At 42.8% G+C, this 20,792-nt stretch overlaps 1 protein-coding gene across 6 annotated transcripts in view; it reads right to left on the minus strand.

The window, feature by feature from the left end:
* MATN2 (matrilin 2) overlaps nucleotides 1-17,988 on the minus strand; it is a 76,536-nt gene extending 58,548 nt beyond the window's left edge. For 3 of the 6 annotated variants that reach the window (XM_042785864.1, XM_042785866.1, XM_042785865.1), the window contains exons 1-2: nucleotides 17,887-17,988; nucleotides 8,316-8,484 (exon numbers count right to left, since the gene is read on the minus strand). In XM_042785864.1, coding sequence (XP_042641798.1) covers nucleotides 8,316-8,448 — 133 coding nt within the window. In that variant the 5' untranslated portion in view covers nucleotides 8,449-8,484; nucleotides 17,887-17,988. The remainder of the gene's footprint in view (nucleotides 1-8,315; nucleotides 8,485-17,886) is intronic. The other 3 variants (XM_042785863.1, XM_042785862.1, XM_042785861.1) reach the window with 1 other exon arrangement.
* Between the last annotated feature and the right edge of the window lie 2,804 nt (nucleotides 17,989-20,792).

Here is a 20,792-nt window from a genome sequence, read left to right on the forward strand (position 1 = left end):
CATACTCACTCCTCCTTACAAATTTCTTCATCTGGGAACAATCTCTAAATGCAACACAGCCTCCAGACATTTCTTTATTGCCTCTTACAAAATCTTTTCTGAACTTCCAACATTTCTGGGGGAACTGTACAGCAGGAGGCTCTTGTCCACAGATTTCCATTTCCTTCTACATGCAGATGCTCCATTATCAGTCACTGGAGGAGGGTCCATTAACTTGTTCTAATTTCACCTCACTATTTCTATTCCTTTCATGTCATCCCTTCCAAAATAATGCTATTGTTAATATCAAGTGTCTCTAATTCCAGAGTCCCAAAACTGACTCCTAATATTTCTCCAGTTCGTTACTGAGACTGGTGCTATCTCTGGCATGAAGCCAAAGCATGGTGTAGGGATAGTCCCAAGCTTCTTAGTTCTTTTTGCATGTTTCAGCTGTTCTGAGATGGAAACTGTTGAGTTTTCTGACAGGAGGCAAAGCTGCTTTCACAGTCAGGAGGACCAGGGAGCAGGTCGCTTTCCCTTACAGGTATGGGAACACATAGACAGAGGGATGAAGCGTCCTGATATCCCCATACCTGTCCCAGCAGCATCAACATATGCCCACTGGTTCCTGACAGAAACAAATGTTATGTGCTCTCAGCTGAGCATAGCTCACACCCCCAAGAGAGGAGGAGTTCAGTTTCTGAGCCATGATGGAGAAACCTTGTTGTAAACACAGTTAACGCTACTTTCGATCCAGTTCCCACAAACAGCCTGGAGGCATTTACTCTGCTTGTGACTCTTTTCCTGCACACATCTGTAAAACAACGAAAACAAAAATGGTGATTGTACGGGAGAAGATGATCTTTGTATCTTTCTCCTTGAAGATCTGAAACTCCTATCTTGCATGAGCTACTTGGGGTGCTGTTGGAAGGACACAGAAATTACTAGAGAAGGATCAGATAGAGAAAGTAACTGTTAGTAACAGCATCAAAAATCTAGTGAAAAAATTTTACGTTAATGAGTTTGTGCTGTTCTGCTTTCAGGACATTAGCTTAACATTTTAAAAACGTCTAACCATACTTTTTTTTAAAGTCACCCATGTCTTTGTTTACAGAGAAAGCTGTTAGCAACTTCAACATTACTCATTGATCAGCTGACCTGAAACCAAATATTTCTATCCATTTGTAACGGTCTAAGTATCAGACTCTTTTCCAGAATAGTTTCAGAAACAGCACCATGGGATAGTGCTGTATACCATTTCCCCTTGCCCCTCAAAATATGTGGAACATCATGCCCACTCGAAAACCATTAGCTCTACTACTTCAGCAGTACTTAAATAAGGAGACAGTGCCTTCTAGCTCCCAAAGCAATTTAAAGGCATGTTGTCTTCATTCACAATAGTGTCTGATTACCCACTTCATGCCTATAAAGTGAGACGTTCCTTAAGTTAAGCAAATGCTGTTTCCAGGATTTTCAAGTTAATTTTGCACATACGTGCTTTTTAAATTATTAAGCTAAAGCACTCACAATGAAGCATAAAACACTACACTTTTGAACATTTAGTGTTCGTTCTTTTGTCCTGATCTTCCTTCAAGACAAAATACACAGAGGAGGCTTTGAGCTCTTTGAGAACAGACACATAAAAACAGTTTGTAATTTTACTCAGTGAATTACTGTCAAGGCAAACTCTTTTTCAAACAGAAATGGTATTTCACAGTAATTTGTGGGGGTTGTAACAAACAATTTCAGAAATACAAAGAGCTTTTGCAGTTTAGTGCATGACTCAGTTTTACTGTAGCAGCAGATACTCTTTCCTCCATATGGAAAACTTATGAGTCGCTAAAAAAAAAAAAAAAGGAAAAGTGAAGGAAAAAGGGAAAAGGAAAAAAGGGGGAAGAGATAAAACAATAAGAAAACAAAACAAGGAGAGAAGAGAGGAAGGATGAAGGAGGGAAAAGAAAAGGCTCTTTTAGAGGGAATGTACATTAAAGAAATACAAGTAAATTTCTTGTGCTGCTAGAAATAGAATTATATCCCATATATCATTAATTACTGAATTGCCCTTTAAGCAGATTAAAAGTGAATGCTATTTTGATACATGACTTGAAAATTAATAATGAATACTAAATATGACAGTTGGCAAGCATGGTGTTGTTATGTGGTTAAAAATTGCTAACAGAGACCAAAATCCAAACTTTCTGATCTCCGTGATAACTGGCTGCAGATGAGTGTACTCAGAATAGGACACGAATCCCTGGAGTCTGTCATGGTCCCAGCTAGCCCTCATGGCTCATCAAGTTGGGCCTGCTTAAAGGATAACAGCTTCTGCAGGGACCAACCAGCCAGGCGGGGGTATGGTTGCTGTTCGGCTCTCACCACCTCAGACTCCAGGTCCCCTGTTAGGGGCTGGGGAGGCACAGCCTCAGCACAAGCCAGGCTACCAAGACTCAGAGCTGCAGAGAGAGGGTCTCCCACTGAGAACAAAACCCAGAAACCTGAAAGAGCAGGGTGGTCTGAGCAAGTGCAACCTTCCTGCTACTCTTTTAGACCTCAGGCAGGTAGATAATGGACAACTGCTATTGCAGGGGAGAGGCCGACAGCTGAGAGATTAAGATGAAAGCTGAAGTTTCAAGACTTGGCATAAAGGCCAGAGGAGAGGTCTCATCTACTGAGACAATCACTACTGAGAAGCAAAGCCCACAATTACTAATATTGCCTTGAGGCACAACTATTGCAAGGTGTACCTACACACCTCAGAAGGCAGAAACAGGTGATTTCACAGACTGTAAAATGTTTTGCTTTCTCTCTTTCAAAATATAACACCTATTTATTTACCTGACAGTTTTATGTTTTGATGAGAGAGATTCTAAACTGATACATATTTGATGACCTTGTATCATTATAAAAGTTTGGTTAGGAATTTGCTTATATTTTAACTAAATATGAGATAATTCAGAAGATGTAATTTACCTCTTCCTACATTTACCTACTGCCTGGAATAATTTTGACTTCCTCAAAAACTATACCAGCATAGTATGTCAAACACACAGTGTAGTTATCATGACGCAAATTCTGACTTCAGCTGCAATGCAGACTTCAGCTACAATGAGTTACTCAGCACGTCTGAGAACAAAAAAACTTGGCAGGTTGCATTTCTGTGGAGAAATAACATACACACATATGCTACATGTTCTACTCTGTGCTTGTGAGACCCCATTTGCCGTGCTGTGTCCAGCTCTGGGACCCTCAACATAAGAAGGACATGGACCTCCTCAAGAGGATCCAGAGGAGGCCACAAAGATGCTCGGGGGGCTGGAGCACCTCCCTTATGAGGCCGGGCTGAGAGAGTTGGGGTTGTTCAGCCTGGAGGAGAGAAGGCTCCAGGGAGACCTTCTAGTGGCCTTCCAGTACTTAGAGGGGGCTACAGGAAACATGGGGAGGGACTCTTGATCAGTGGGTGTAGGGATAGGATGAAGGGTCATGGTTTTAAACTAAAAGAGGGGAGATTTAGATATAAGGAAGAAATTCTTTAGTGTGAAAGTGGTGAGACACTGGCACAGGGTGCTCAGAGCAGCTGTGGCTGCCCCCTCCCTGGAAGGGTTCAAGGCCAGGCTGGACGGGGCTGGGAGCAACCTGGGCTGGGGGAAGGTGTCCCTGCCCGTGGCAGGGGGATTGGAACTAGATGATCTTTAAGCTTCCTTCCAACCCAAACCATTTTATGTTGAGGCTGTGAATGAGTTTCTTACAGCAGTTATCATCCCGTGTTGGTTCAGCAGTCCACATTAGCAGGATTTAGAGATCTCTGGCCAGCTCTTAGTGTATAAATGTACAATGACTTCAAGCAAAACTAAACAGAAATGTTATCTGTACTCAACAGAAGCATATGGACCATACTCACTTTTGTCACGTATTTTCCCCTCTGATTTATGGCTAAAATTTAACCAGAATGATTAATCTGATAATGTTCTTGAGCCCTAAAGTTACGTACACACAATTTTAAGAACTGTGTTGGATATAAGAATGTTTGGAATAATTTTAACTGACCGTAGTGAGGGATTCATAAATTTAGTGAGCACTCTGTGCATTTCATATTACTTCCCTTCATGTTATTAGTGGAATCATATATATATAACCAAGAGATAAATCATTATATATTTTGTTGCAAAATATAACTTAACACAGACAAGGACATTTGTGTTTAGCAGCAGTTTCTACTGAACAGGAGCCAAGTACATTTCCTTCTTGGCCTCCTTTCCCCTCTCTGTTTCAATTTTGTGCAATATCAGTTAATCTCTTATAGTTTCTTTCTTCTGGTACCACATAGTATCCAGAGGAATGCCCCCTTAATTAGCTTCATAAATAGTATTTTCAAATACAGGTAGGTGCCTGTTTTATATTGCTAAGGAAAAGAAGGAATGTTATTGCTTAAAATATTATTCTACAGCTTATCCAATTATTCCCATGCACCCGCTTCAGAGCTCTCCAAAGAAATATGCTCATGTGACACGAAATACATGCCCAGTTTACAAAAGTTCACCAAGTAAAAAAAAACACAACCAAAAAAAAAACCAACCACCCCACCTTGGTTTTTTTTCCACAATGTTGAAATTTGGCTTTGCTTTGTTTTATAATAAATGATTAAGATGCAGTAGGGCGTTAGTCCCAAATCCGCTCCACCAAAAAACTGACAACATCAAACACCAAAAAAAGCTGTATCTTGCAAGGACTGGGCATGTGTTGCTTCTGAACATGGAACGCGATGAAAGGTACTGATGAAAGGACTGTGGCCTTGAAATCACAGTATGGAAATCACCACTCTGGACAACTGATGCAGCTCTTCACCAGTCTGTTTAGCCGCAGAAGTCCATTTCAGTTATATTTGAAGGGAATTAGCTAATGTAACAAACATAATTTTATCTTTATAACCATGTAGCCAAGTATATTTCCATTACTGCTTTTCTTTAGTATCCAAAAAGCAATGCTAAATTGGCAAACTGTACTTTCAGTGATCTGTGTGTAATCTAACAAAGCAGCTGTGCTCAGCAGGGGTAATGATTTTGTCAGAGCTAACTAAAAACTATTCAGAGTTCTGATAAAACCTTTAAAAGAGAAGATTCTAAAGCAAATTATTAATTTACTTTAAGGAATTGGGATAAGGCCAGAGATCCAATATTCAGGATCAAATTACTGATGAGGGGAAAGAAAAGGCAATAAGGGGAGAGGTGACTGCTCTCTGCTACAGGAAAGACAAACCACCCTATTTCTTTCTGTTATTTCACAAGATCTTGCAGGACTATGGAAACGATCCTTTAAAACATAAATATACCTACATTAAAACAATATTTTTTACAGCAATCTAATACAAATTCTGTTATTACAAGAAATACATGTATATTTTCTATCCCTAAAGCACCTACGTGTTCTGCAACTAATATGCTACAAGAAAGAATTAATAAAATGTTAACAAATTTAATTAAATTGGCACAATTGACAAGTTTTAAGTACTTTGAAGTTTGATTCAGTGTTTAAAGAAGTGAAAACTTGCAGAGCAGTTTGGCTTTCAAGGGACACAGACGGAGTTCCAAAAACTTTATGTCCAGTTGATCCCTGTACAAAAGATTTCAGATCTTTAATGGAAATTACTGGCTATAGCAATAATAATTTTAAGCAATAATAAGCAATGCAAAGATTTGCCAAATTAAAACAACACACATTGAGGTTTAGCAGAAAGACTAGAGATAAGAAAAACATAGGAAAAGACATAGCTCATTCCTTCTGAAAGCTTTGTTAAAATGTATAGGCTATTAGCCCTAAGAAAACAATTAAGAAATCCATGAAGTATTAGTGCATGGCTGCTGAAAAATTAAATCCTTCTAAAGCTGGATCCCGAAGTACTCTTATCTCTATGTGGACAATCCCACAGGATTTTTCATCCATTCCATTTTGCTTATTTACGCTGTCAGTTTCCTGGAGCAAGAACTTTACTTCTGTACGTGCACACTACTAGTATTTTACTAGTAAATAGTTACCACAGCAGTACACTTTTGTTTTAAAAATTGGTAAAATGAAGTAGAAATTAATAAAAATATGTTAATGTTACTAATATTCACATAGCATAATTCTTCATTTTAGTCCTAAAAACATAGATACCTCCACCCAAAAAATCCCAACCTGAACTTTTATTACTTTTCCAGGTATCTCTTGGTTCTTTGCAGTGATACTGCTCACTTCTGCCTGCCAGCCAAGTCTTTCCACAATAGCAGCAACTGTCATTGCCACTACTGTTTATAATATATGTATTATATAGAACGGGACAGCTTCTAATCCCTGTTAAATTGCTGTAATTCTGCAGTGATTTTATTAAGTTAATAGACTTGACGTCACTGAGATGATGGTTTGGCCCCATTCTTTCTCATGTCATTTAAGAAACACTACAGCTTTCCTGCAGTGGCATGCATTTTACACATTCAGTTCTTTACAGAAAGGCACGTTTTAACCATGCCACTGTTTATATGCACTGCTGAATCTGAAACAGGTGACCTAATTTATTGTAACAGAATGCAAGGCCCAAGTGTCTGACTCCAAATTGCCACGTACTTTTATGGGCTGGACCAGAGAATGTCCCAAGTTCCTTGCATCGTTTAATGTCTTGAAAAAGTTCTTTCAGCCAGAGCTGCCAGAATTGTTTGCATCCTGCACAGGCCAAACTGAATAGTGATCCAGAATTTTCCAAATGCAGGAAACACAAGTCACTTGGGTTTTCAAAGAAGAAAGAAATAATTTAATCCACACATTTTAATTTATATCAAGTGCTAATTATTTTTATATATTCTCCACTATTTAAAATATGAAAAAGAGGCTATAAAAGCAATTTAAAAAATCATAGGGAAAAAAGGCAAACTGAGAAGTGTGACACCTTCTAGTTTTTCCACATAACACCTTGCAATTCTGTTAATTTTCTAGACAGACAAGTAGATTATTTCTTAAAGTAATAAGGTCACTTAGGGTGTTTGCTGAGGACCTTAAAATATTCAGGAGGGGCTGCTATTTAATCACATTTTAGAATTTAGTATTTTAGAAAGTTTGAGAGTCTTGTTTAGTAATGTGTGAATATGGGTATTTCTCTTTGCTGTTCCACATCCATGTTTTTTTGTGGACTAGACCTCCAGAGCTGTGGTTTTCCACCTTCAGTTGCAGAACCCCAAGTCTCTCAAGACCACATCTATTAGTTTTGAGAAAGATGAATAAGAAAGGGAAATCTGTTGTCATTTGGCTTAAATTTGTTCTATAGGAACTAAAACCAAATTTTTTAAGTTAAAAAAGGACAGACTGTGAATGTTACTTCATGGAATTTTACATATTTAAAGGATTATGTTTTGTCTGGAAAAAGAGTTTCACTGATAATACTTGGTGCTCCCCTCTCTGTCACCCATTCTCCCATGTTCTGGCTTGCTTTATTCTTCTCTCTTCCCAATACATCTTCTGCAGGACATTTCACATTCCTCATGTTCACCTAGATTAGGTGGCTTTTATGGGAAGGCAAGCCACTTAACATCTCCCAGTAGGTGGAGAGAGATTTCTGATTAGATCTACTATTGATGTGTATCACGAATCCCTAGCGATGGGCTGTGTCCAAACCCCATCCATGCTATGTTTTCATAATCTGACAATTACTTTAAACAATGAGCAGAAGAAAATTATTCTAAGTCACACACTGTTAGCAGATGAAAAAGTTGACCAGCAAACTGCCTGATGATGTACAGGCAGTGATCAACAAGAGAGAGATGAACCCTATATTTTAAAATATTACAGCCACAAGCTAAAACTGCTAGATCCTGTCCTCAGATTTTTGTCAAGAGGAAAAATGAGCTATTCATAAATAAAATTAACCTGACAAAATAAAGGCATTAGCATCAAATAATGTAATGACAAGCCTCATTTTGATAGCTACTGATTTCCATTCAATCATCCTTATGCAGAGCACATACATATAGACAGCTAAAATTTGCTGGCATGGTAAAAAGCAGCTTTGACTGAACCTCCATGGACCAATATGTATTTTCTCTAAACAGGGATACTAAAGTATTTTTTCCCAAGACATCAGTCCTGTATCAAATATTTATTTCATAGCACTTACATAAAGTAAACACCTTCTTTCAACAGTTGCTAACTGGTCAACAAGCTTTCTCATATTCCTGCTTGCAAATGACAGTCTCCTTCTTATTATAAACTAACTCAGCCAAGGTTTGGCCAGCTGCTCATGTCTTTTATCACTTGTATTTTAGATGTCTTTTGGTGGTGGTGCTTGGGTTTATTGGGGTTTTTTTGTAACTTACCTAGTAGATATTGTGAGTTAACATCTCTTCTTCGGGTGAAATGTCCTCCAGAGAGATCTTTTGCCATGACAGATACAGTGGAAAGCAGAGTGTGTCCAAATAACAGAAAGAAGCCTGCAATTATTTTCTTCATCTTCCAAGAAATAGAGGGACATTCAAGGATGTGAAACTGCAATAAAGGAGAGAAGGAAATGAGCTCTTTGATTACACAAAAAGATACACTGTAATCATGTCAGCCACCCAGCTGCATTGCCTCCCTTCCATCACATCCGAACATGCAGATATATTGGCATGGAATAACACCTACACCTGCAAGAAAGATCTATGTAATGAAGAAGCAGTTAGCAGACCCTGCATAGTGTTTAGCAATATTGTTAGTTGAAACTCATAGTTAACACTTAAACTATATCAACTTTTACAATCATTCATAATAATCAAGTATTTTTAAAGCAAGAAAAGGAACTTTGTTTCAGTCAGCCTGCCAGCATAAACAGGTTCAAAGAGGACACAGATGTATTTTCTTTATTTTACTCAGCACTCCGTTGCATTTTTTCAGAAGTTTAATGATTCTTGTAGTCTGAGGGATACTTGCTTCAGAAAGTCTTGGAGAATTAAAACAAGAGAAGGGAATATATTCCAAAACCAGCAACTATAAATGAGAACTGGCAACAGCTTGTGCTTCCTTTCCAAAAGACTGTCTGTGGCTGCTAGCATGAAGATAACAGTGCAGAATGAACCTTGTTTACTCAAGGAGACTTCTGAGAAGTGGCAATGAGCTTGCCATAGGAGAAGTTTTCTCATAAGAAGAACAAACTGATAGGCAAAATTCCTACACTGAGAGATGATTTCTGCCCAGGAGTTTGTTAAGGCACCATCAAAAGCCATGGCTGACTGCCCATAACCAGAAAGCTAAGACACGCCAGAGGCTCATCTTCTGGCCATGTCCCTCGTTGGTGGGCTTCCTCAGATGCCAATTCCTTCCACCTTCTCCCAAAACTTTATTGTTGCAGGTTGTGAAGAGAGCATCTCACAGGAGCTTGATTCAGCCTTGGAACCGGTGATATGATGAAGCTTAGTCAAGAGCTCCCCTAGGTGCACAAGAGATGGATAAAACTACCTACTTTCACAACAAAGAACTGTTCTACCTGAAACTGAGTGGAAACTTTAGAAGCAGTGCAAATTTTAATATTAATTCTTGGTTAAGTAAGTATGATGTTGAAAATAACTTTAATGGGGTTCTAAACATGATAAGCAGATAGAGCCACAGATCTGTAACAGAAGGCAACTAAATGCCCCAGTTCAAAAAGAGAATTGATTTTTTTTTTCCCCATCATGATATACTCTCTGGCAGAAAATAACATTCTGAGTAAATATTTTTTTTCTCTAATAAAGAGATTTTATACATTATTCTTCAATCTGTCCTGCACAACCATTACACATTGATCTCTTTTTCTGTCTATCAATCTATCTTTCCTTCTGTGCATCCTAGTCAGCATCCCCAAATGTGAACACAATGTTCTGCTGTATATGCCGGAGAGCAAAATGAACTGTGTCTTTGCACTCAAAATGCCCAGCCTTCATTAAATGCTCAATATCATCCAGTAACAGGCAATACATGATTAAAGGACATTCAAACTATGAAAGAGCTGTAAATAGTTGGTGCTTATAATACTGGTCACAAAAAAATAAATTTTTGAAGCCCCAGCAGCATAGACAAGTGGTTGGTATTATTGGTAGAGTACTTCCAGTGCTCTAGTGAGAAACAGATGGACACTGCAAGCAGCACACACCACTGAAAATGGAACAAATTTTGCTGGAGGCAACAGTTGTTGCTGCTGCTGAAGATTACTGATGAAAGCTTCTCCCAGGTTGTCTCCTCACTTCTCAGAACATCATCAACAAACACAGGGCTGTGCAAGGGGGCCTCCTCTCTCTCTGGCCTGTTCCTTCAGCACGAGTCAACAGGACCTCAAGGATACATGCCAGTTCTGGTACCAATGTTTTAGAAACATGGAAGCCATGCTCAGAATGTTAAGGAGCATAGAGAAATATGCTCCTTACAAGGCTGTCACAGGAACCAGGCATGAACAGTTTGTTCAAGAGGGCTGTCTGGCTGTTACTCTGTTATCAGTGGCCTAACTCTTCCCTCCTTCCTATCCATCCCAAAAAGCTGTGAAGATTGGGCTAATCTCTAAGTAAAGCCATTTCACCTGTTCCTGATGCCACGTTAATGGAGAACCAATGATACAGTGGCAGAGCACCTTCACAACGTGTTGCTGAACCATCCTGTAACAGCAGAGTGCCAAAGGAAACTGTGATAAAGAAGTAACTCAGGACAGTCCTACCAGTTCTGCAAAGTACCCAAACTAAACCCTCTTACATTCTGGCACTTATAGCAATTTTTGATATTTGGTTGCAATTTCAAATTCACTAAGCTCACAAATGTCCCCAAACAACTTCAGAAATAAGAAAAAAAAAAAAAGTGTTTGTTTGCTGTGATTTTAAGTCTTTGAACTCTGTTAGAAAAATATTTATATAGCATGCAAATATCATATGATTAGCTGACCATATAAACCGAAATGCCTACATAATCATTCATTAGCTGTCACTGAATTCTGAAACATATGAAAGCAGTACATTTTCAGTTTTGTGTGAATTTACCAGTCCCTTTGAAAAGTAAGGTTGGGAGTACTACAGCAACAGAAGCATTGAATAACAGGGCCTAGTTTTCTGGGGACCTTTTTATTCAAACTTAAGATCACTTCTATTGTTCAACAGTATTTCGTCTTGATTCAGAAACTTTATGCCCATAGATCTCAATATCTTTATCAGCCTGATAACCAGAAAATAAGCTTATTAATAGTTCCACCAAAAAAGATCAAATTCTTATTAAAAAAAGATTATCAACACACTCCTACCCCCACAAACAGTGTTTCGAAATACTGCTTCAAAAGAAAACAGTGCTTAACAGCGGAGAGCTTTAGTTGCCTCTTCTTACAAGTTTTGATATATAAGGTAATCTAAAATAAAAATTAAACTGTAATTGCATCAATTTTCAATGAGAAAAGAAAAGAAGTTCCCAAAGCCAAAGGCTGTCTATGTGATAACAGAAGCCACTGAGCCAAGCCACGCTGTCATCCACACTGAAAGCTTCTGTGCCGCTTTCCTGAGGTGATGAGAATCTGGACTTGCGTTCTTTGCTCTAGCTCCAGGTACATATTTGCATTCACTGCTGCTTGTATTTTTACATGACCAGTTTGTATTGTGGTTGCACAGCTTCTCTGCATACAGTCCTCCGGCAGTTCTGTTTATTTTCTGGGTCTTCTGCAAGGTCCGCTGTCTTCGCTCCAGAAGTCAGATGGTGTTTATTGCACCACATTTGGTATTTAACACCTCATTTTCCCAGCAGGCTATTCCAGGCTGCTGGCACAACCCTTTGTAGCTTCCCATTGCTGGCTAACCGTTGCTCTACCAGCTGAGAACACATTCCCAAAGTACCAAACTTACAAACACGTATTTTTGTGGCTACCTGGAAAATATGTTTCAAGCACTTTGATTCCAGCTGTGGCAGCAGGAGTATTCAGCATTATACCATTGGGAGCCAACTCCCCTGGACAGACCCAAGACCAAGTCACTATATGACAAACATCCCAAACACCTCAAAAGCAAAAGACACCAAGAGAAGGTGTGACAATCCGTGGTGCTCAACCAGGTTGAGCACCAGATGCACTGGCTTCCACTGCTACGTTCTTCTACCCATGGAGAAAGGAAAAAGAGGGTCCTATGCAGGGCTTTCAAAGCAACCTTGGAGCAGTCAGTGCAGCACACTGCTCTGCTGGATGTGTGCAGGAGCTCCTAACAGAGAACAGGCAACTGCTGCTCACAGAAGTACAATCTGGTGAGGGCTGCTTGCAATATCTGCAGCTGTCTTGAAGAAGTTTGGTAAAAAGGAGGAGATTCTCCTAGAAGACAGCAAGTAAACAGACAGGCTTTCTTGTTCTTTTCAGGCATCCCTTGCTCCCTAACTGGCTGCTATTCAAGAGCTAAATATTTCCGTGGTGTTTTCTTATGCATGTTACCTGTTCTTGCTTAGCCATATACCCATGCAACAGAATCATTTTTCTGATGCAGTTATGGATTTTAAATTTTCATGAATTACAGTATAAGAATGCTTAAAATGAAATTGTGACTTCACCTTTAAAATACCTATTTCCTTTGTTGGACAGCACTCAAGCAACACACGCCTGTTCCTACTCTTTCAAATATCTTTCCATGGAAGTCTCCTCATAAGGGATTGTTGGCTGTTTTGGACAGAGACACTACTGAATATTCAGTGTCAGTGGTGATAGATCAATGACCTCCACCACTGCACAGTGCATGTTAATAAGATTTGTCCTCTTCACTGTGATAACTCTTAAATAATGTCAAGGGAGAGGAGATGCTCTGTGGCTCATGCTGAAGTCAGCATCCCTCTATCTCTTACCCCACCACTTCAGGAAAATTTCTTTCACGTAGAATTGGGAAATCCTTCCACTGGTCTGGAAGGCCACCTTTTTTTCATTCAGGTACTTTAGAAATGTACCTGTCTTTGCTGGGCAAATCATGCTGAAAAAGAAATTGGAAAACCAGGGTAGTAATATGTTTCAGCTCATATCTCATGCTCCTCTGGGTGGTCTCCTTCCTCAACTTGCAGTACAAGTTCCCTTCCAAGGCTAAATCAGAAGCATGAACTCCACAAACCCTTAAACTCTCCACCTTTTCCAGCTGCCACCAAAACTGACACAATACACAGAAGGAGAAATTCTCAGCAGTTACCTGGAACATCAACACCTTCAGTAGCGGCAGATCATATTCCCTCTCCTGAACCCTATATGATTTCCCATCGTAGATGGGAGGGAAAGGGAAGACAAAAATAGCACCAGAGGCAGCAGTTATTAACACTAGAGAGCTGCCTTCAGCTTTCCCTGTTTGACAGTTAAAAGAGACAGCCATTTACTTTCATTAAGCTGCCAGCAGATCTAACTTCAGTGTTTTTAAGTTATAAAGAACATAAGAGCATAAAAGGGAAAACGTTCTGAAGTTCTTTCAGCACTCCTCATTATCTACCCATTTCTAAGATAAGAGGAAACTGCGATCAAATCAAAAGCTTTTACTGAAGTTAAAGGAACTGCAAGTGATCTATATAAGTCAATAAAATCAGAGTCTGTGTCCCCAAGTCAGCAAGCACAGTGAGTTACTTGGAAAACCAATGAGCTCTTATTAAACGAGCCACAAAATATCTCATTTACAACCCTATCACCTCTAAAATTAAAAAAATAAGGACAGCAGGCACTGTAAAGCCCTGTTAACTATCAGTTATAACATGTTCCAAAGTACTTTACCATCCACAAGCCAGCACATGCATTACTAATCCATTACTCATTAAAATCACTGTGTGTGGCATAGGCATCAGAACATAGTATATTAATAATTTCCTCCATCTCTCTGGACCACTTGCTGACACAGCCATTTTCCAGTTCTGAAAAATAGCTACAGAGACCCACAGAGTCCAACATCATTAGATATCCGTCCCTGACTATGCAGGTGGCATGTGGGGGCAGCTGGCCACAGTCAGGAGGATGATATTTAGCACATCAGCAAGAAGCAACATCTTGCCTTTATCCTTACAAAAGATCACTCTGTTGTCATCTTGTTCCACCAGAGGATGCACTGGATTTTCTGTGACTCCTTGCTGCACAAGGAGGGCTTCACGAGGCTCAGCAGCACAGGACAGGTAGAACTCCCCTAAATCATGGCTGTTAACTGCTTTTCACTGATATGGTTAAATCATGAGGAAAAACAGGTTGCAGGCGCTCTACGTCTGTAAATTCATCATCTGCTCTTCAACCCTGAAGGCAGGCACTACCTGCACATGAACCTACCCATCAACACACCAGGTTCTGCAAAGCAGCAGAGTGGTACTCCCTTGTTAACACATTCTTTAGCTCCTTTTAAGAGGCTAACTTGGGCCATTCATGCTGTCAGTAGTATCAGATCAATCTAGGAAACTCATTATCTAAAAGTCAATTAGTAATTCAGGTGTATTTTGAGACACACAACCCAAATACAGCTTTCATAGTAGCACAGCAAACCACCACCATAACAAAACTAACCATTGACTTGGCAAATCAGTCTTTTATCAATCTCAATAAATGTCCAGACATTAAGAATAACCCAAATCTGCAGGGGGTTTAGGACCAGCAGTGGTGTACTCCAGCACAAGAAGACTGGGATAAATCCTTTGGATGGGTCCACAAAGGTCTACTTACTGACAGGAAGTTTTATGGCCACACATTGGTTTGTGTCTGCAGAAGGGTACAATCCTGGCACGTGATGGCAACTGGCCTGTTCCAGACATGTCTGCATAGTGATGGGGACAGGACAACAACGACAGATTCACAAAGTCTTCCAGCTTTATTTCCTATGCTTTCACACGGTCTGCCCTGTGCGGCACGCATCCCCACTTCTGCAGCTAAAAGGATATTCCAGTGTTCTCTGAGAGATCCCCCTGCCTTGTACAGCAATTGGGCTGCAGCTGAAACAAACTCCACCACTACCTAATTATTCTGGCTGCTGCTACAAATGCCCGCAGCTGAGTTGTGTCTTGGACTAATAAAATCAAATGTGACAGTGGACTAAACAAACTCAGATTCTGAAACAGTAAAGGGAAGACCCAAAATCCAGCATGGAGCAGTTCCTAAAAGGGAAGTGGATGATATTTGGTAGTCAGCCAAATATTCCCACAAACCCAACACTGTACATGAGTATGTGTATGCAGAGTGCAGCTGAAGGTGCTATAGGATACATGAGGGCAAGCACTTTCTGGAAACCATCAGAAGAGCACTGGGGATGGGGGAAGAACAGTTTGTCCGTCCAACCACAAAGGTCAGATATGCACACACACATCTTCATGAGTATACACACCAAAGCATACAGAGTATCAGAAAGAGCAAAGATCAGCATTAAATTTTATTGTGAGGTGTAAATATCATGGTAGGACTCTTACACAATGGACTCAGTTATCTAAAGGGCTTAGAGTATATGTACTACATGTATAATTTAATTTACTACAACTCTAATGAAACAAAGAACGTTAAGGGATCTATTTGTTATTTTTAAGTCATTCCTCTAAATCACATATAGGCTTCCTGGTATCACTGTTGTAAAACTAACTACTACTAAATCATAGAATCACAGAATAATTTAGGTCAGAAAGAACCTCTGCAGGTAATCAGGTCCAACCCCTGCTCAGAGCTGAAGCTGACCATTTCAGTAATTTCAGAAACTCGCCACATAAAAGTTAACAGTGATGCTGTAAAACAGTGCACCCATAGTATGGTTTACTCACCAGAGTTTCCAGTGGTCAGACAGCAAGCTTTAGCAGTGGGAATTCTTATTTTATGACAACACCAATCTCCATGTTATGATTTTCTTCAGTTGCCACTTGGACTATAGACCTTTTCATTATCTTGTTCTTTTGGGGAAGACTCTTTGCACTTTCTGGTTCTGAATCTGATCTAGACATCAGAGTTTCCACAAAGTTCCCAAAAGAAGAGCATGGGAAAACTGAGAAACTTCACTTTTACCATGAAGAGTAGGTATTTATATGAAAGCATATATTATATGACATACAATACATGTGTGAGCTGCTTAGTTTTGTCTCTGTGAAGTACAGTCACAAACCATAACAGGCTTAATTCCAAACAGAAAGGCGCTTTTTTTTTTTTTTTTTTTTTTATGAAAGAAGGATACAGCAGTTCTGAAACTTATTTGCAAACCCACACTGACCCTAGTACGAGCACCAGTGTAAAACAGTAATTTGGGGATTAAAAGCACTCCATTCCAAATACTCCTTGCTCATAAGGAAAACACGATCTAACAATGAGTACACAATATAAAAGGAGCTTGTTAATGATGTCCAGATTATAATTAAATAGCAGTGTTTAGTGGTTTACCCTTCCATGGAGTTAGTTTATAAGTCATGGGAGAGTATTTAGATCTGATTAGCCCTTCCCTAGCTTGCCTGGACTGACTAAAACATCTTTTACTATTTATTACAGCTGAGTCCCAGGGTCCCAGCTCATAATCACTAGAACGTGCATTAGTTTGTTTGTGAGAAATCCCAGTGAAGTCAATGGAAAGACTCACGGAAAATAATTAGGTGTGAATACTGAGTGCAAGATTGAGGATCTTAGCTGCAGCCCTGGGTAACTGAATGATACATTTTCTTAGGATATAAGTAAAATTGAATTTGATGAATATAGTTATAGTGATATGCAGTAAATGAGAAGTTTAAAAAATCCAGTGCTTAAAGCTGATACATCTATGTGAAAAGTGTATAATTCAAAAATTATTTTGTAGATTTTGTAGGATTTTATGGAAAAGCCATATGTGTATTTTATTCAGCTTTTGATTTAAGGAGAATTTATGATGGGAATCAGTATGATAATTTCTTCTGAAGTAGTCTGCTGCCTGCCAGTAGAACAACTATAACGTGTAACACAGCATGTCACCTTTTCAGGTCTCAGTCTGGATCATTTATCCCTTGATTGATGGCCCAAAAGAAAACCCAAGCATTTAGGAATTATCACATAAATCAGTAGGTTGCATTCTTCCCTCTCAATCAACACTAACTTACGGTTAAGCAGTGACAGCAACTAGTCTGACATGGAAAGAACTGCCTTCTGAAGCAGTATGTGGCCGTTAAAGATGCCACAACAATTTTTATAAGATTAAAGAGCACCATCTAGGTTGGGTTTCCAGGGTAAATATATTACACGCAGCAAACCGTCCCCCACTCCTCCCATCTCCAGCAAACGCCCTGCTCTCAGGAATCTCGGCGGCTCCCACGCTGCGTGTCCGAGGGGACCGCTCCAGCGCAGGGGTACCTGCAGGGCTGTACCCACTGCCCGGGGATACGCCGCATCCTCTCCTGCTGGAAGCTGGTAAAGACACCTGCAGGCTACTCACTAACAAATGTTTCTAGGTGAAGTTTGGCTCCGATTCTGCACTGATTTTAAAACATAGTGTTTTTTTTTTTTTTTTTCCTTACAGCACACGCACTGTTCAATGAGTTACTGAAGCATGCACGGGGAAGAGGCTATGCTGGGAGTTTGCTCAGACCCATGCAGTCCACGGGGAAACATTTCTCCTGCGGCCGAAACACGAGCAGCAAACCGCTCCGGCAGGACCCAGCAAGCGAGCATCCATCCCAGCCCCGGACCCCGCCGCGGCCCCTTGCCTCGGCCTCCCGCTCCCCGCCAGGCCCCCGCCGGCCGCGCTGCAGCCCCGCCGGCCGCGGGGCCCTTCCCCGGCCGCCCCCCCTCACCCGGAGGGGCTCCCGGGGCACCGCCGCCGCGGGGGAAGGACCGTCCCCCCGCCGAGCCGGGGCCCCGGGTGACCGCAGGCTGTGCCATGCCCCGGAGGTGTCGGCGATGCCGAGCCCCGCCGGGCGGCGGGGGAAGCGGCGGGGCTGCCGGGGCCCTCGGGCGGGGAGAGGCGAGGCGGGGCAGAGCAGCAGAGCCGGGCTTACCTGAGGGGCTGGCGGGGCCGCTCCGCTCGGCGGCGGGCAGCGGCGGCGACCGGGAGCGAGCGCGGGAGCGCCTCCTCCCCCCTCAGCGCGGCCCCGGACGGCGCTTCCCCTCCCGCCCCCCCGGGAGCGCCGCGGGGCGAGGGGAGCTGCCGCCTCCCGCCAGCCCCGTCCCCGAGCTCAGCCGCGCTGAGGGGAGGGAGAGCGGGGGCTGGTCCCTCTGGGGGGGGGACACAGGCCACCCTGCCCGCAGCGCCAAAGCCGGCTCTGCCCCGGAAGGCAGCCGCGGGTGGCCGGGCCCCTCTCTCCTCAGCCGCCTCCGCCGTCAGGGACGCGGTCCCGCTCCTTCCCTCCTGCCCCGTGAGGGACCCAGGCTGTTGCCCCGCTCCCGCCCGCCTGCCCCGTGTAAGGGACGCGGTCCCGCTCCTTTCCTCCTGCCCCGCGGGAGGGACGCGGACTGTCCTCCCGCTCCCTCCCGCCCGCTGTGAGGGAAGGAGCGGGACCGACGGCCGTCGCGGGACACGGGCCGCGGGCCTCACACCTTCCCGCCTGCCCCCCGAGGGACGCGGGACCCGCTCCCTCCCCTCAACCCCGCCAGGGACGCGGGATGCCGGCCCCGCTCCCTCCCACCCCGCCGGGCTCCCGGCTGCGGTGGCCCGGTCCCGGCCCCGCCGCACAACCCGGCCCCGCCGTCGGTTCCTCCCTCTCAGACCTGGCCCGGCGGCGGGGCGAGGGGAGCTCCTGCAGCCCCGACGGGGAGTGCCTGCCCCGGCTGAGGGGTCTCTCCCCGCAGGAGAGGGCCGTGGGGTCCCCGCTGGTGGAAGGCGGCGTGGTTTGGGTCTGGCGGCGGGCCGGCGGCAAGCCTTCCCCGGCCAGCGCCCTGCTCCCCGGGCCCGGCCCGCGCTCCCTTCCAGGGAAGCCGACCAAGGGAAACGTCGGGGAATGGAAATCCCATTCCCCTCGCGGAGGACCTCCGGGCCAAGGCAAACAGTCCCTGGTGAATCATGCGTGTGTCTGCCACCGCGGCGAGACTGTGGGAACCTCCGTCGTGGGGAACACCCTGAGGGAAGCGTGAAATAAATGGGCCAGGTAGCAGGGACCATCGTTTCTCAGCTGTAGCGGTGTAGGCTGAGTAAAACCATATGTTTGGGTTAATGCCCAAGTTATAGTGACACTATTCAAGTTAGAATTAGATATACCACATTTAAATCTGCTAAGGAGGACCACTAAACATTGGCTTTATTGTGTAAGCCTAATGCTTTGTATAAACAATGCAGGCCTTGCTAACAACTGTGTCCCTGAAGAGAAGCTAAAAGATTAATTAAAAAGGCACATCCTGCCCCAGAAGGCGCCAGAGGCTGGATGATTGCCCAAGAAGCAAAAACGGGGAGAAAGGTAAAGGCAGCAGGGACAGATTGAGACCACCGACTTAATTAAAGACCAGAAAGGCTTGCCCCCCCACCCCTGTAAGAAGCATGTGTGCTAATTTACATAGTGAGTGAGTCTAAATACAACTAACCAATGAGGGACAAAGTGATAAGAAACTAACCAGTGGTCATTACAGTAAATGTACATTTCTGTAGTTTGAAGTGTATAAATACACTGAAGTTCTTTTGTGTGGTGTGCTAGCTTTGTGGAGTTAGCACCCAGCACGCATTTCTGCACAGACATAAAATAAATACCTGGACCCTGTGTGTATTGGTATGCATACTGGGTGAAAGAACCCTTCTTTTGGGATAGCAGCGGTAGTGGCACAGTCAGTAGTCCAGGTGGGAGAAGCTGTGTGGGGTTTATATCAACATTTATGGTTTTACCATGTATGAAGAAGAAAAAATAAAACTCCAAAGCAATTACAATTTCTGTTTCCTGGAAAAAAAAAAAAAAAAACAACAGTGAAAGCCATTCCAAACAGCAGAGGTGAGCTGGGCTCACTCTCACTTCCCAACAGGAAAGGGATAAAATCACCAAGTCTTGCCAATTCCAGTGCATCAGGTGCCAGTGGGCTCCAAGAGAGGAAATTTGTACCCTCCAGGGTTGCTGAGGTGGTGAGCCAACTTTGGAAATCATCAGAGATAATTTGGGTATGTTTTGTAAGACACAATTAATTGTTTGTGAGGTGGGTGTACAAAATCTAATCCCTGAAAAGGGAGGCATAAACAATGAGAAAATCTCAAACTAGGAGGGGCTGGATTCACCCCAACTTTCATTCTGAGCAACAGCTCCTCAACCTCTCCTGTAGCTAGAGGAAAGGGGAAAAAATTAAAAGGCAGATGAACACTGATAGACATTATATCAAACCCAGCAGAGCCAAGTGCAGAACACTTCCCCCATTCTGTTCCATCCTTTGTAATGTAGCATAGGACAAGGCCCCAGCCACAGTCCCAGGTAATGCTCCATCATCTCAAAATACAGAATCTGTACCCCTGAAGATTTCACTGTGCTTGAGGCACCAGCTGAGTTGCCAGAGGACAACAAGAGGCAGGAGAGAAAGTGTGGTGATGAGAAGATGATGTGAGCGCCCAGAGGCTCTGTTTGGTGGCTTCAGCTCCAACTCAGACATAAGAAATCCCCTTCCCAGAGGCCATGCAGCCTGCCGCGCTTGGCGGGTTGAACACACGGAGGGTATCCCAGCTGGAGACTGGAGGAAGGGGTATGATGGCAGTGAGTCAGCACAATAAGGCATCTATTTGTTTCATAAGAGACAGCTTAGAAGATGGGGGGGATTTTCATTTGACTTGATTAATCAACTTTGCTATTTATTTAATACTGTACCAGAAGTTCTGTGTATTTCCCACATTACAGTCTTGCTGTCTCTTTGCCACTTGTCCTTCCTCAAACGACGAGCTGCTGTCCTCTGCTCCCATGGTGTGACTTTTCAGGTTGGGAGAGACATTGTTCAGTCTGTCAAC

Source organism: Tyto alba, unplaced genomic scaffold, assembly GCF_018691265.1.
Source record: "Tyto alba isolate M040663 unplaced genomic scaffold, T.alba_DEE_v4.0 Super-Scaffold_9, whole genome shotgun sequence".
Lineage (NCBI taxonomy): Eukaryota > Metazoa > Chordata > Aves > Strigiformes > Tytonidae > Tyto > Tyto alba.